The sequence below is a fragment of the Rhinatrema bivittatum genome, chromosome 17 (assembly GCF_901001135.1).
Source record: "Rhinatrema bivittatum chromosome 17, aRhiBiv1.1, whole genome shotgun sequence".
NCBI lineage: Eukaryota > Metazoa > Chordata > Amphibia > Gymnophiona > Rhinatrematidae > Rhinatrema > Rhinatrema bivittatum.
In genome coordinates, this window is record NC_042631.1 from 25,383,810 (window position 1) to 25,399,184 (window position 15,375).

The following is a 15,375-nucleotide window of genomic DNA, read 5'->3' on the forward strand; positions in this document are numbered from 1 at the left end:
TCTCCTGCAGGGCATACATATTTAGGTCCTGCAGTCTCATCTCATAAGTCTTTTGACACAGACATCATCACACCATTTTGGTTGCCTCTCTCTAGACTGCTATCCTGCCTCTGTCCTTTTTGTAATATGGTCTCCAGAACTGAACATAATACTCCAGGCGAGGCCTCACCAGTGACCTGTACAGGGGCATTACTACTGCCTTTTTCTTGCTGGTTATGCCTCTCTCTCTATGCAGTCCAGTAACCCAGCATCCCTCTGGCCTTAGCCACACCCTTGTCACATTGATTTGCTAACGTCAGACACTATCACTGCGAGGACTCTCTTCCAGTCTGTGTACATCACTCTTTTGCGCCCCCAATCTTGTGCAGCAAGTTTGGATTTCTGCACCCCAAATGCATGACTCTATACATCTTGGCAATAAGTTCAAGCTGCTAAAACCTTCAACCAGTCCTCAAATGTTCTTAGATTACATCTCATTCTATCTATTTCTTCAGGTTTATCCACTCTCTTGCAGATCTTAATGTCATTCGCAAAAAGAAAAACTTTTCCGTTTAACCTTCTGCAACATCGCTCACAAAGAGATTGGACAGAACTGGCCTCAGAATTGATCCTTGAGGCACTCCACTTGTCACTCTTCTCTCCTCAGAGTAAGTTCATAAGAACATAAGAAATGCCATACTGGGTCAGACCAAGGGTCCATCAAGCCCAGCATTCTGTTTCCAACAGTGGTCAATCCAAGTTACAAGTACCAGGCAAGTAGCCAAACATTAAATAAAGCTCAAGCTACTATTGCTTATTAATTAATAGCAGTTCATGGATTTTTCTAGGAACTTACCAAACCTTGTTTAAACCTAGTTACACTAACTGCTGAACACACGTCTTCTGGCAATGAATTCCAGAGCTTAACTATGTGCTGAGTGGAAAAGAATGTTCTTCAATTTGTTTTAAATGAGCTACTTGCTAACTTCATGGAGTGCCCCCTGGTCTTTCTATTATCTGAGAGAGAAATTACTGATTTACATTAACCTGTTCAAGTCCTTCCATGATTTTGTAGATCTCTGTCATATTCCCCGTCAGTCGTGTCTTCTCCAAACTGAACATTTACCACTACTCACTGTCATCTGTCAGTCAACCAATTTGTAATCCATTCCACCACTTTAGGACCTATTCACAGACTTCTCATTTTATTCATCAGCCTCTTACATGGGATGGTATCAAATGTTTTGCTGAAATCCAGATAAATCATATCAAGTGCTGGTCCTTGATCTAATGCTCATCGCATAATCAAAAAAATCAATTCATCTCATTCATATTTATTGTGGATATCCTGAAAATCCAGCTGACAGTGAGACATCAGGACAGGCTTGGGAAGTCCTGCATTAACAGCGATATTATTCACAGTAGTGTGCAATGAGATACAAATCACAACAGTGGTGGATGATGGGATTTAGATAGCATTATGGACATTTATTGCTTTACGTTTTGCTAAAGCTTTTCACATTTTTCCAGAAAATGAAATTTCCAGATAAGATGTAAAACTTAACCAAATATAAGTAAAATCAAGGGCCCTCCATCACAATTATAGTCTAATTGCGCCCTGTAAGTGAACTACGAATGGTGGTGCCCTAATACTACTAGCAGTCAGGCTATGTGTTAATGGCATTACAGTACCAATAATGAATCAAGGTTATGGTCAGCTGCACAGAACACTGTGATACACCAGTGTTTCTAGCGCTTAATTAACCATGGCTAATACTGCATATCCCTATTCTCACTTTGTAATTTTTCTCTTTTATGGAAAAAAAAAACCCACCTCTTTTCCATCATTATTCATTTAAAAAAAGAAAAAAAAACCCCAGTGGAAACAAAATGGCTCACAAGGCTGTCCATTATCAGGAAGCAATTGAGAAGGCTGGTACGCAGCTTTATTCCAATGAGATGACAGACCCAGTCTCATGGTCTGCCAGAACAGCGTAGTCTCTTATATTCAAAAAGGGCAGAGACCATGTTTGCTCTGCATAATTGATATTTATTGATAACTGAAGTTCTTGAATATTTTATGATAACAGACATTTTTCTGCATAATAGAATGGACTGTTTCATTGAGAATTATCAGACAATAGATATTTTTTCCAGATAACAGAAGTTTTCAGATAAAGGAGCTTTGGATACAGGTGCCCCACTGCATATCAATATTCTCCTGCTCTTCCTTTGGCAGTACTTTGTTAACTGAAAATACCCGGGTCAAAAAAAAAAAAAACCCCGCACATCAGTAAAATAGAGAAAATGTAAACTTAACCATATATAAATCAAAACAGAAAATAAGATGGCTGGTGAATGTTAAGGGATGGAAGGAAAGTGTCACTGAATGACCTCGGTATTTTAAGTCATTTCACTGCACTTCTATTACTTGCATTGGTTCTCAGCTCTGGTCTAGGAGGCCGCAAACAGGCCTCCTAGACCAGAGCTGTCATATATATATATATATATATATATATATATAGTCAAACTATGCAAATCCGCCTGGTTCTCTTTCTTAGACCAAATGGACGTAAACACATGTTCTGCATATTCACTGTGAATATTATGAGAACTAATCCTGCTTTGGGAGCCATGAGCATGGCATGTGAGAACCACTCCTTCAATATCAAATTGTTCATGCTATCGGGTGATCTTATATTTTGAAAAGAAAAATAAATGGTCAGTGTTTAAAATTTCATCTCCCCCATAAAGTTACAGAAAAAAATGTCATTCTGGTTTGCTGATCCCAAAGGAAATTTCTGCGTAGCCAGGTACATTGAAAAGATTTATAATGCACTGTATTAATAATCTTCCCTCATGTTGACTCAGAGGAAGAAAGAATACGCTGCTTGTCTCTGTCTTTAAAAAAAAAAATAACTCTTCAAGAACTATGCCCTGTCTGCATGCAATTCTTTACTCAGCCAATTGGCTTGCTCAGCTTATAGCATGTTGTTGTATATTTAAAGCATGCTAGTTCCTAGCAATTTATTTCATGACTGGCTCAGGCCTTTATTCTTTAACTATTCACAAAAATATATTAAACCTCTCTTCGAAATATGAAGCTATTATTGTACTTCCTTTTTAATTTTCAACCGGCTTTCATTTCTGTTTCAAACAGAAAAACAATAATTATATCTTGGAACTGTTTTATCTTCTGGATGGGTACAAATGAAATTTTTTTTTTTTTTTTACCAATCTGAAGACTGAGAAAAGTAGATTTTTTTTTTGTTTTACAAAGAAATATACCTATTAATTCTAGACTATAATTTAAACAAATCAAATATTTTGAAAATGGCTTCTCCAAATTTGTGTCTATAGCAAAAGTTCTACAAACTAAGGAGGTGATTTTCAAAAGGATTTACGCAGGTAAAACTGGGTTTTACACATGTAAATGAGCTTTTGAAAATTGCCACTTTTATAAACATGACTACTTTGAAATTTCGATCAATTTTCAAAAGGTTTTTCACACATAAATGGAGTTTTAAAAATTACCTTCATAAGAGGAATGTCCAAAGTTATACCATAAAGATGAAATATAGGTGGATCAGTAAATGCACGTCAAAAAAAGGGTGGTTATCAATTAGGGCCTGATTTTCAAAAGCATTTACACGATTAAAACTGGGTTTTACATCTGTAAATGCACTTTACCCGTGTAAGTGGGCTTTTGAAAATTGCTACAATATATGCCATTGAATTGTCCTTTGGTTTTACCTGTGTTGTGCACTTAGGGGCAGATTTGCAAAGGGATATGCGCATACCCCCCGAAAACCTGCCCCAAGCTCCCCCTGCGTGCGCTGAGCCTATGTTACATAGGCTGCCGGTGCGCGCAAAGCCCCGGGTCGCGCATAAGTCCCGGGGCTTTCCTGGGGGGGGGGCGTGTCGGGGGGGTGTATCGTGGCCAGCGCATCAACGGGGGCATTCCGGGGGTGTGGCCGCGGCCTCCGGACCAGCCCCTGGACCGGACCATGGCGCGCCGGCAGCCGGCCCAAGTTATGCCTGCCTTGGGCAGGCGTAACTTTCACGATAAATGTGTGTGTGGGGGGAGGGGAATTAGTTAGGGCCGGGGGGCGGGTTAGTTAGGGAAAGGGAGGGAAAGGTGAGGGGGGTGGAAGGAAAGTTGCTCAGTGCGCAAACAAAAGTACACAGGGGCGTACTTTTATAAAATCTACCCCTTAGATGGTAATTTTTAAACATGCACGTGGGCGTACATGTGCACACAGGGACGTGGCCATTTTATAACATATACATGTATATGCATGTATGTTGTAAAATAGCCTGACCTTGTGCACATATGCGCGTGATTTTAAGTGGACTCGTGCTTATATGCATAAATGCCGTTTCTATCACATCAGTGGGGGGATTTTAAAAGGCATTCATGCCATTACCAGTTTTCCCAGTTCATTCCGAGTTCACCCAGGTAAGGGATAGGACTACCAAACCCCCCCCCCCCCTAGTTTAACAGCCTCCCTTCTCTCCTGTTAGCCCCTACTTTTAAAACCTCACTGATCTGCCTATATCTTTTTAAATTACTACTTACGCGCCATCCATAGCAGAAGTAAAGTTATACGCAGTAGAGGACCCTGGCGCACGCCTGTGCGCGTTAAGTGTTTGCACGCAAATTTCAACGTGAAATCCAGGAACATCCAGAGCCCTACTCAGATCACACCCCGACCCTTTTTGGAACTTTACAGTTGTGCACGCAGCGGCAAGTACGCGCCACATGCGGGCAGTTTTTAAAGTCTGCTCGGCGTGTGGTGGCTCGACTTATCCACATATCTCCTGGTTTTGGCGTGTCCAGGCTTTTAAAGTTCACCTTTTAACGTGAGTAAATGGCTTTTGAAAACTGCTACGATAGTATGTTACATTTAAACGTGTAAATCCTTTGAATTTTCACCTAATGCTCCACTTGCAAATTAGACTGGATAACAAAATGAGGGACAAGGGATAATTCTAAGTAGTTGCACAGAAAAGTACGAGGAATTTTGATATCCAATATATTGAAATCTGTCTAACTGGACTTGAACCCTTCCATTATTGCTTTGAACATTAATTAAATATTATTCACATCTATCCACAGAACAGCATTTGCACGCATAAGTGGACACACAGAGATTATAGCTTATATATTATAAACTGAGTGGCAGGAGCTGCACAATTTATAAAATACCAGCATACTTTTGGAGCAAAATGTGTGTTATGTTTCAATATTTGGGAGTATATTTCCAGTGCAAGAAAATGCAAACTTTATCTGTTTTATATACATATGAACATATTTTTACGTACTACATAATTTTGAAACTGGTTAAATAAACACCCAGAATTAAACATGGAGGCAGGTATTTTATATAGTAAGCGCGAGTAGTCGTACCAGTTTGCCGATACCTCTGCCAGTTCACCCAGTCCTTCTCTAGTTCACCTAAACCCTATCAGCACTTTACCCTGAATCCCCACCATTCTCCCAGACTTCCCACTCAAAACCTGCAGACAAGAGACAAGTCTGATTTCACTTGCACCAGTCAATTGGCAGGCAAAAAATTGTACAAACAAGTTTGGTACTTTATACATGTATCTCTCTTATAAATCCGCAACTACTATGCATACTCCTGAACTCTGTCCTAGAATGTGCCCAGACTGCCCCTGGCAAAATATGCAGGTGAAACTGAAAATACGTGCCTACTCGTGCGGGTTCTAAAATCGCATATACGAATGTACATGTTACTTCTGCACGTATATGCTACTTTTACGCAGGAAACCCCTTTGAAATTTCATTCCCTGCCTTGTATAAATCAAACACATGCACAGAAATCGCAACCCTGCCCTGATTCCACCAACTGGAGCATCTGTGCTTTATGCATATAGGGGGTAACTTTCAAAATAAATGCACATTACGCACGCAAGTGGGCTTTTGAAAATTGCAACGATATACGCCTTTGAATTCTCAATAGGTTTTACACACAAGTGCATTTTAAGCACGTAAATGGGCTTTTGAAAATTGCTGTGATAGTGTGTTACCTTTACACACGTGACTCCTTTGAAAATTACCTCCATAGGAAATAATTATTGAAAGCATTTACGCGTGTAAAAAGTGATTTAATACATGAAAATTGGCATTTTGAAGTACTCATGGAAGCAATTTTGCCCATACCTTTCTTGCATACTTGCCAAGAGGCATTCCTGGAGGTGTGGGGAAATCATTTACACAAATATGTTTGATATTCCAAAGTATGCATGGAAATGCTTGCGTGGGCATTTACCCCTGCTCTCTAGCAGGGGTAAATGCATGGGCCTATGTGATCCCACTATTTTTCAAAGCAGGTTTGCGGGTGCAAGTCCGCTTCGAAAATTCAGGCTGTTATAAAATTACCCTCAGTGTATATGATTTTTGCATGTATCAGTCGCACCGTTTTCTAAAGGGCCATTTCTACAGAAACACCTTCGAAAATTACTCTTAACTAGTTTCTTTAGGCATCCATATTGCAAGTATAAACATGCTTCCTTTAAGCATTTGAAAATTTAGCCCCACTCTTTTGTCTGAAATGAATGACGTTATTTGGCCTCATACAATTTAATATTTATGAAGACTTTTTTGATTACAGTTTGTGGATAAATGATTTAACACTCAGGATGCTATTTTGTGCCATAGTCAATGTTATGAAACCTTGGCTGACTTTGAAACCTCTAGGTTTATCATTATTATTTCCAAAGAGACTGCTGTGTTCAGAACTCCCTGGTTAATATTCTCAGGTTAATGTACATTTCTTTTTAAAAAGAGCTTGGTGGGAAGGAATTATTAATGAACAAAACAAGGTTACTGCTTCTGGGCACAGATCACTTGTGAAGCACACACAAAAGGAAATAAGGGTGACTTCTATTTGCTTAACCAGCTTCTTCCCCTGGATTCCTTTGGCAGTGTGTGTCTTTAAACATTTAAAGAGCCCTGTTTACAAGCGAGCTCTGAACATAGCTTCAAACCATTATATCGATAATTGAATTCCCCAGGAGTCCTGTAAACCCAGAGGAAGAAGGAAAAGAAATCATAACGTTCGCTAAATCATCTGCAGACATATTTCACAGGAAGGTGATGTGACCTGTTACCAGGCTGAATGATAAATGAGAATAAGTGCACGAATGCTTTATTATTTCTGAGAAAAGAAAAAAAAATTTCAAACAGAAAAGTGGCACATTTGCAGCTCGCTAATTAAATTATGTGGGGTTTTTTTTTGGTTTTTTTTGCTTCTTTTGGTTCAGTCAAGGAGAAAAATCTCGCAGCAAAGCTGAAGGGAGAAAAAAAGGAGAGACAGAGCTGGTAAAGAAAGTAGTGGTACATCCCAAATGCCAACAAGAAGGCACTTAGCGACAGGGGATCGTCTAAAGAGCAGAATTTTGGCGGGACAACTGGTAAGCAGATAGCCTGGCACTCCTATTTAGGGAGCAACTTTTGGATGTCTGTTGTGGGGCAAAGCCCATGGGTACGTTTTGCTCACGGATTTTCCACCAAGCTTCAAAGACAAAGGGGCAGATTTTCAAAGGGGTACGCGCTTAAGAGACGTGTGTACCCCCCCCCCCCCGAAAACCTGCCCCAAGCTCCCCCTGTGCGCGCTGAGCCTGTGTTGAAGACTTACGCGCGTCCCGGGGCTTTCCTGGGGGGGGGGGACGTGTCACGGCGGCGCATCATCTGGGGGCGGGGGCTGCGGGCGTGGTTCCGGCCCGGGGGCATTTCGGGGGCGTGGCCGAGGCCTCCGAAACTGCTCCCAGGCTGGGGAATCGCGCGCCGGCGACCGGTCGGCGCAGGCGTAACTTTTCAAACATAGGTAGGGGGGGCTTAGATAGGGCTGGGGGGTGGATTAGATAGGGGAAGGGAGAAGAAAGTGCGGGGGGAGGGGTGGATTTCGGAGCAGCCTCGGAGGGAACAGAGGCTGCTGTGCGGCTCGGCGCGCACAGGCTGCCGATTTTGCGCAGCCTTGTGCGTACCGACCCCGGATTTTAAAATCCGGCGTACTCTTGTTTGCGCCGGGTACGCGAACAAATGTACGCGCTTGCGTTTTTTTTTTTTGTTTTTTTTAATTCTGTCCCAAAGTGCACATGTTCTTTGAAACTTGCTATGGACACAAAGTGCCTGTGGACTTTTGCTCTCACTTCTTTTGTGTGGACAGATTTAGCAAGGAAAATGACTCTTGTAGGACTGGAAAATACAATGTATGCATGTTATTTTCCCGATTCCACCCAAACCATGCTCCCAAGAATGCCTCCCCTGCATGAGGCTAAAAGCAGGGACATTCTGAACATCAAGCCCACTTTTAGCTGTATTAAGCGAGATTAATTTATGTGGGGAAATCGCCATTTACTTGTGCGAATGGCTTTGAAAATGTCCTCCAAATTATCAAGGGAGGAGGGTTGAACTGAGCGTGTATAGTCTTCAGACAGTAAAGTAAAAATATGTTACATGATGTGCCCTACAGCCCAGCCCATGTGCCTCCAGCACCCAGAAGTAGAAATGGACCAAAAATTCTTGATTACTAATCCTGCCCATAACCTGAGGATTTCCCAGCAGACAGGGTGTATCAGATAGCAATATTATCATGGGCTATGACACTTTTACCTGGTTGCCTTGGTTTCTATTATCACAATCTACAGCCTTATTAACCCTGCCCACAGGAAAATCTCTGGATTATGATTCTGACTGTGTGTCATGATTTATTGTTAATTTTTTTTTTTTTTTACATTTAGATGCTTAGAACATTACAATAGTTTCTGAACGCAGCTGCTAAGAAGATCACAGTAACCTCTATAAAATAAGTGAATGCATTAATATAGTTTTTTGGGAATCACAAGTATTCATTTTTTCAGGGATTTTGAATGCACTTTATATTTTGTTAAAAAGTGGAATGTTTTTCACGGTATGTCAAGATTACAAAGTTGAAAGGCATGCATGAAAATATTGTTTTTACTCTGTTTAGAGATCATCTAAATATAATTGAAATATTTGTTGTTTTTGGGTTTTTTTACAATATTATGTTGGTTAAACTGCCCATTTGATTCATGATTAATTTAGCCCATCTCTTCCAGAAAGTACACTGAAATCCATTAGTGCATACCATAAGTGTTACCTGCACTAATAATTTTAAGTAAAAAAAAAAAATACAAAATGTGGTTTAATTAGCATGAATTTGAAACTTGTGAGCAGTAGCACCAAGGTATCCAATTTGGCTACTGACCACCGGCGCATCTTTCATAAGCATTCATAATACAATTTTCAAACTCATGCTAATTCAACCCCTTTATACATCTGTTATGTGTCCACTGATTGCGAGCATATTTTTTCCAAATAAATAATATTAATTTTCAATCATTTTTTAGTTTCTGCTGGAGTTGTAATTCTAGTGAGGCTACAGCAGGCTGTGAAGTCGTCATGTCAGCTTTCACCGATGATGGCTGACTCGTGACAATGTGGTTGACAGTAAAGATTTTGAAAACAGGAGGCACCGTGGTATAAGCGCACACTGACTAGGGTTTCAGGAAAGCAATCAAAACTATGGCTTGAGATAATGTTGGGATTTTTGGAGCTCCAGACAATCACCTGCTTTTCACATTGGTTCAGTGAAATACCAGGTTACAAGAAACTCCTATGGTAGTTCAGCCATTCATGAGCACGAAGAGAAAAGATTCTGTCTACCCCACAGCTTTTCACTGCAGGTGGAGGGGGAAACGATACGTCGGAGTTACAGCGTCTTGTCAATTGGAGAGGCAGGCAATCTGGAGACCAAACTCAAGGTCTGGTTTCCCACCAAACACTGGCATGTGCAGAGGAATTCTGCAAGCAACCAACTGCTGGGCATGGAAGAAGACAGAGAACCAAAGCTATCCCAGGCACACCTGGGAATTAATTCTCTCTAAGCTATGTTTTAGGGACATGAGGGCTCTTTCATTTTTTAAATTCATTGATAGACAGTTCAATAGGGTTAAAAAAAAAAATTGTTGACAGACAACTGTCTTCCCTTCCTCAATGGTACCAAGGGCAATAACAGAACCAGTCATTGACTTTTACTGTAATAATACATGCAAAATGTACTTCTAAGACCAGCAATCTTGTCCTTCGGAATTAAAAAGTCAAAATAAATAAAACTGGGCATGCCAGAAAATATTACCTAAATAGAATATAACTTATATCATAAAGCTGAACCAAAATGTTGTGAGGGAAGGAGGTTTAATGTAAATCAAATTTCAATTTGTACTTTATAGAACACCCAGTTATTAATTTTGCCTAACATTTGGCCTCTGAACTGCTTCCTTTCTTTGAGGAGCAACCCTAAGGACTCAGACACTATTTATTTATTTATTTTAATTTTTTCTATACCGGCATTCGTGAAAATATCACAGACACTAGCTTCCTATCTTCAGAAAATACTTAAATGGTGTGTGGCGGATACTTCCTTCGATAGCCATTGATAAGAAATGCCTTGACACAAGTGTCCAGAATGGAAAACCTCTGCTTTAGGCCTGCCGGTTTCCAACACTACATCACATTTCCCCCACTGACTCCTGAGAACAGTGAATGCATCGCGTCGTTTTACTTATTGATAAACGGCCTCCAGCCTCCATTGACGTACCTGGCTTGTAAGTTATTCCTGGGGGGAAGAGGAATCCCTGCTGGGCTGCAGCAGCCGCTGCCAACGTCCGCTGGTCGTGTGGAAAGATTGGGATCATGAGCGGAGGCATGTGACCCTGAACCTGCTAAACAGAAGAGAGGCCCTGATCAGACACGGCAGAGACTTGATTTGCCTTGACAAGGTTTTTTTTTTTTCTCCGGCGCTGATAGTATTCTCGTGTTCACACGATCCACCACCACCCCCCCCCCCTCCCCAGAACTTTTACGAGTAGTCCTCACCAACTTAATGTTATCACATCAAAGCCCTCAGTAAGGTGGTCTTCCCTGGCTGTCAAAGGTGTAGCTCCTTTGCTGAACTGCACTTTTGACTGCTCTCTCTTTATTAAGATTCCCTCCATATGAATGCCATTTCCACCAAACTAAAAGGAATGCAGTTCCTAGCACCCTGGCTGCCCAGAAACAATCCTGGCTCAATTTTGACAAAATAACAACTTTCCTGCTTTTTTTTTGTATTATATTTAGTGTCACTTTAGTTTGGTTTCTTAAATCTTAAAGCTATTAAATTATCTCGGAGCAGAGCAAGGCATATTAGATGTGTTTCGAAATCTTACCACAGTGGACTAAGTGTTCTTAGACATCACTCAGACTCTTCAGATTTAAAGCCCACTATATTTTCGCTCCCAATTAAACTAATATCCATTGCTGTGCACCCTGGCTGTCTGAGCAGTTTTAAGACTTAATGCACTATCACGTAGTTCAGTAATGAGATGGTGTTGTATACAGAGAGCATTTCTGAACACAGTCTCCTATATCAAATTTCATCTGACTTTAAGAAATGCACCAGCGTAGCAATGTCACACACCATAGCATGAATAGCAGGAGCTGACAGCCTCTTGATAGGTAGAGGGTTAGAGGGCTGGTAGCCTACTTGATTAATATACTAGCCTTTCATCTCTAGAGACTTGAGTTGAGTCATGACTAAGGTTCCAATTTTGTACTCTCAACTTAGGGGGACTGAAATACGAAAGGGGTTTTTTTTTTTTGGTTTTTTTTTTACACATGTGTCATCTATGAAAAACATACTTAGTACATAGGCCCCTAAGATTCTGATGCTTGTTTGTCCACATCACAAAGTATCTCACAATTGTCAATCTCTAGTTTAAAAAGGCAGTAGGCAGAGATAGTACAGAGCACAATAAGGTTGCAGATTTGCAGCAGGAAACACCACTGCTTTTCAGGTGACCCCTGGATATATTGCCTGCTTACAGTCAGTAGTTACCCATATGGTTCCACAGAAATATGCACTACTTATCGATCTGCACTGTAGGCATGATGTAGCAATCAGAACTGAGAAGTATGACAGAGTTGAGGGGGTCAGGGAATGGTATATTGGCAAGGCTACATGCATTAGGCAATGATGTATTGGCAGGGATGTGTGTATTAGGGAATACTGCATGGGGGTAGGGCATGATGCACTTAATGGAGTTGACTGGGGCAGGAAATTGTATACTAACAGAGCTGCATAGGGCAAGGAGTGATGTATTGGTGGAGTTGTATGGATCAGGGAAGTTTGCACAGGACCTGCCTAACCCATTCCAGTCTTAGCCAGTGCCATAATGGAAATAATATGTAATAGTACTTAAGTTCATTCAGCTTTGAAAATAGAGAAACCGATTTTATAACATAGCATTGAAGACTGAAGTTCACGTGTACTTGGACTTCAATCATAATTTTGTGTGTTCATGTCTGCTTTGAAAATTAGTGAGTATGCAGTTACCCTTGCACAGTATACACGTGCACATGTACACCTGCACTGGAGCAGGTGTAAATGTTCACAAGCACATTTACAGGAATACTTTTGGTTTTAGAAATTATGGAGTGAATTTTCAAAGGGATTTCAAGCATAAAAATAGCATATCTGTGCAACAGTAACAAGTACTCTAGTACATGCTAGGTTTTCATTTCCATAATTTCTATTTCATGTGTACATTTTAATGGTGAAACAACGGGGTGGACTGGAATGTTCCCGGGCCGTGGTTCAAAAGTATATGTGGGTAGTTGGTACTCTGTAAGAGAATCATGTGATTACAGTACGTTACCAAACTTATTCGTAAACTTTTATGCCTGCTCAATGCCTGGCGCTAGTAAAATTGGACTCATCTGTTGACTGCAGTTATTGGGTGGGAGGTCTGGGTGGTGGTGGTTCAGGGTGAAGTGCTAGAGGATAAATAACTAATCCCATTATTGTACAGCTCATCTTACTCTCTTTCTTCCCCCAGTTTGATAAACCCTGTTTTAATGTAACTTTACAGTTTTCTATGCACATGTTCTTTGTTTCGGTTTTTTACACCCCCTGTTATATGTAAACCAGCATGATGTGATTGTATCACAAATGCCGGTATAGAAAAACTTTAAATAAATAAATACATAAATAAATAAATAAATGGAGTTGGACTGGGTGAACTAGCGGAGGTATCAGCAAACTACTGATTTCAAATACGCGCGCAAGTACATATTTTCAAAATGGTATACATGCATACTGTATAAAATATCTGCCTCTCTTTATAAATCAGGATTATTGTACCTACATGCTTTATCTTTTTACGCACCTAGAATATACGCATGTATGTTTATAAAATAGATACAGAAAGTATCTTTGGCGTTTTCTTCCACTGGAAATATTCATACCTACTGAAACATATGCACGTACTTTCAGAGTCAAATTACTCAGTATTTTATAAGCTGTGCAGCTCCCAGAACATAGTTTATAAAATATTAATATTAATCTCTACACTTCTCCTTCCACATGTCAATTTTCTACTGTGGAGAAGTTTGAAAATTAGGCTTTAAGATGATAACTTTTCAACAGGCGCAAGGGCACACATGGTGTGTGGACAGGGACGCAGCCATTTTATAACATATGCGTGGATATATGGATGCGCTAAAAAATAGCCTGACCGCGCGCACATGTGCGCACAATCTTAAGTGGATGCGCGTTTATGCGCACAAATGCCGCTTCTACTGCGTAAGCGGGGGGATTTTAATAGACAGGCATGCCAACGCCATTACCAGTTTTCCCTGTTCACCCAGATAAGGGATAGGACTTCCAACCCCCACCTAGTTAATAGCCTCCCTTTTCCCCTGTTAGCCCCAACTCTTAAAACCCCACTGATCTGCCTGTATCCTTTTGTTTTACTATTTACACGCCATCCATAGCAAAAGTAAAGTTACACGGCAGGGGACCCCAGCACGCACCTGAGCGTATAAGTATTTGTGCGCAAATTTCAAGGTGAAATCCAGGAAAGCCCACATCTCACCCCTTTTTCAAAACTTTTCATTTCTGCGCGTAGCAGCAAGTACGCATGTGGCTTTAAAAATCTGCTTGGCGCACGCTGGCCCAACTTGTGCACATATTTCCCTGTTTGGGCGCATGCCGGGCTTTTAAAATTCACCTGTGTGTGTAAATGGATGGTCTTCCTATCCTAATTCCACCTGGGAACGCCTCCATCGATTACATGTGAAATTGCTTACGCACGTACTTTTACATGTACAACGTCTGGGGTAATTTTCACAAGGCCTATATATGCACATAAAACAATGTTTTATGCACGTGTATGCTTTTTTTCAGTCCAAAGAGGGTAATTCTGTTAGCATCATCGATGACTTATGCGGCAGCTAGATGTACAAGTTACACCAATTTTCAAGGCAAACTTGTATGCATAAATTCACATCGAAAATTATCTGAAATAATGCGCACAAACTCGTCTGCACAAACTTATGCCTGACCTTTGCTAGGCGTAACTTGTGCGTGTTAATTTACCTGCCTAGAAAGATTGTTCCAGGTTAAGCAGAATGTAAATATTTTATAAATCAAAATAAACTAAAAGCATACATGTAAATCCAATCTCCGCCCCAACACCGTCCTCCAGAATGCCTATTTTTTTTCCTGCATGAAAATATGTGCGAAATCAGGTTACGCACCTACATTTTGCACACAAACCCTGGGCGACTTTGTAAAAAGCCGCCTACGTGCATAAACCTGTTTTATGCACAGTTCTGTTTTATGAACAGCTTTTATGTACGGCTTAGAAAACAATGCCGCCGCCCCCCCCCCGAAAAGACTAGTCAAAAGTTTCCGTCTCTCTTGCTAACGGTTTGAATACAAAGAATAGTGAAAATGACATCCTGAGCCTGGTAATTGGTATCCTGTCCTACCATGATGACAAATTCCTATCAACCTTCATGGCTTTCCTTCCTTGTGGTGCTCTATTGGTAAAAAAAGAAATAATCCAAACCATGGGGTGGGCATAGCTAAAGGAAATTTATCATCCAAGCCAAAGATGTCAGGGTAGCAGGGTCACAAAGGTCACTAGTCTGGGAGTACATATACACGTTTACCTATTAGCAAACAAATATATTTTATAAGCTGGCATCACCTCCAAAGAGAAATCTGAAACTCAAAAGTCACTTTTTCTTTTTTTTTTTTTGCAGTATCATACGGATGCTTTGCAGAGAAGAAAAAGCAGATAAAACAGTTCCTGCCTTCATGTCAGCATTTGTAGTCCACAGAAAGTGAGAGAAATGTTAAATATGGATTAGGCAGTACTGGTGGTTAGAAAGTATTGATGATGAGTTTTGGAGCATTCTATACCCATGGCTTTCTGTGCCACCTTGGTCAAGTCACCTTATCTCCCTGCAGGGGAAAACAAGGTATTTATCTTAGTCTGTCAATCCCAATCAGCAAATTA

General features: G+C 40.6%; 1 protein-coding gene across 5 annotated transcripts in view; it reads right to left on the bottom strand.

Annotated features, from left to right (window-relative positions):
* Positions 1-15,375, bottom strand: part of SOX6 (SRY-box transcription factor 6) — a 780,471-nt gene that overhangs the window by 173,194 nt on the left and 591,902 nt on the right. For 3 of the 5 annotated variants that reach the window (XM_029582789.1, XM_029582791.1, XM_029582792.1), the window contains one exon: positions 10,629-10,752. In XM_029582789.1, coding sequence (XP_029438649.1) covers positions 10,629-10,752 — 124 coding nt within the window. The remainder of the gene's footprint in view (positions 1-10,628; positions 10,753-15,375) is intronic. The other 2 variants (XM_029582793.1, XM_029582790.1) reach the window with 1 other exon arrangement.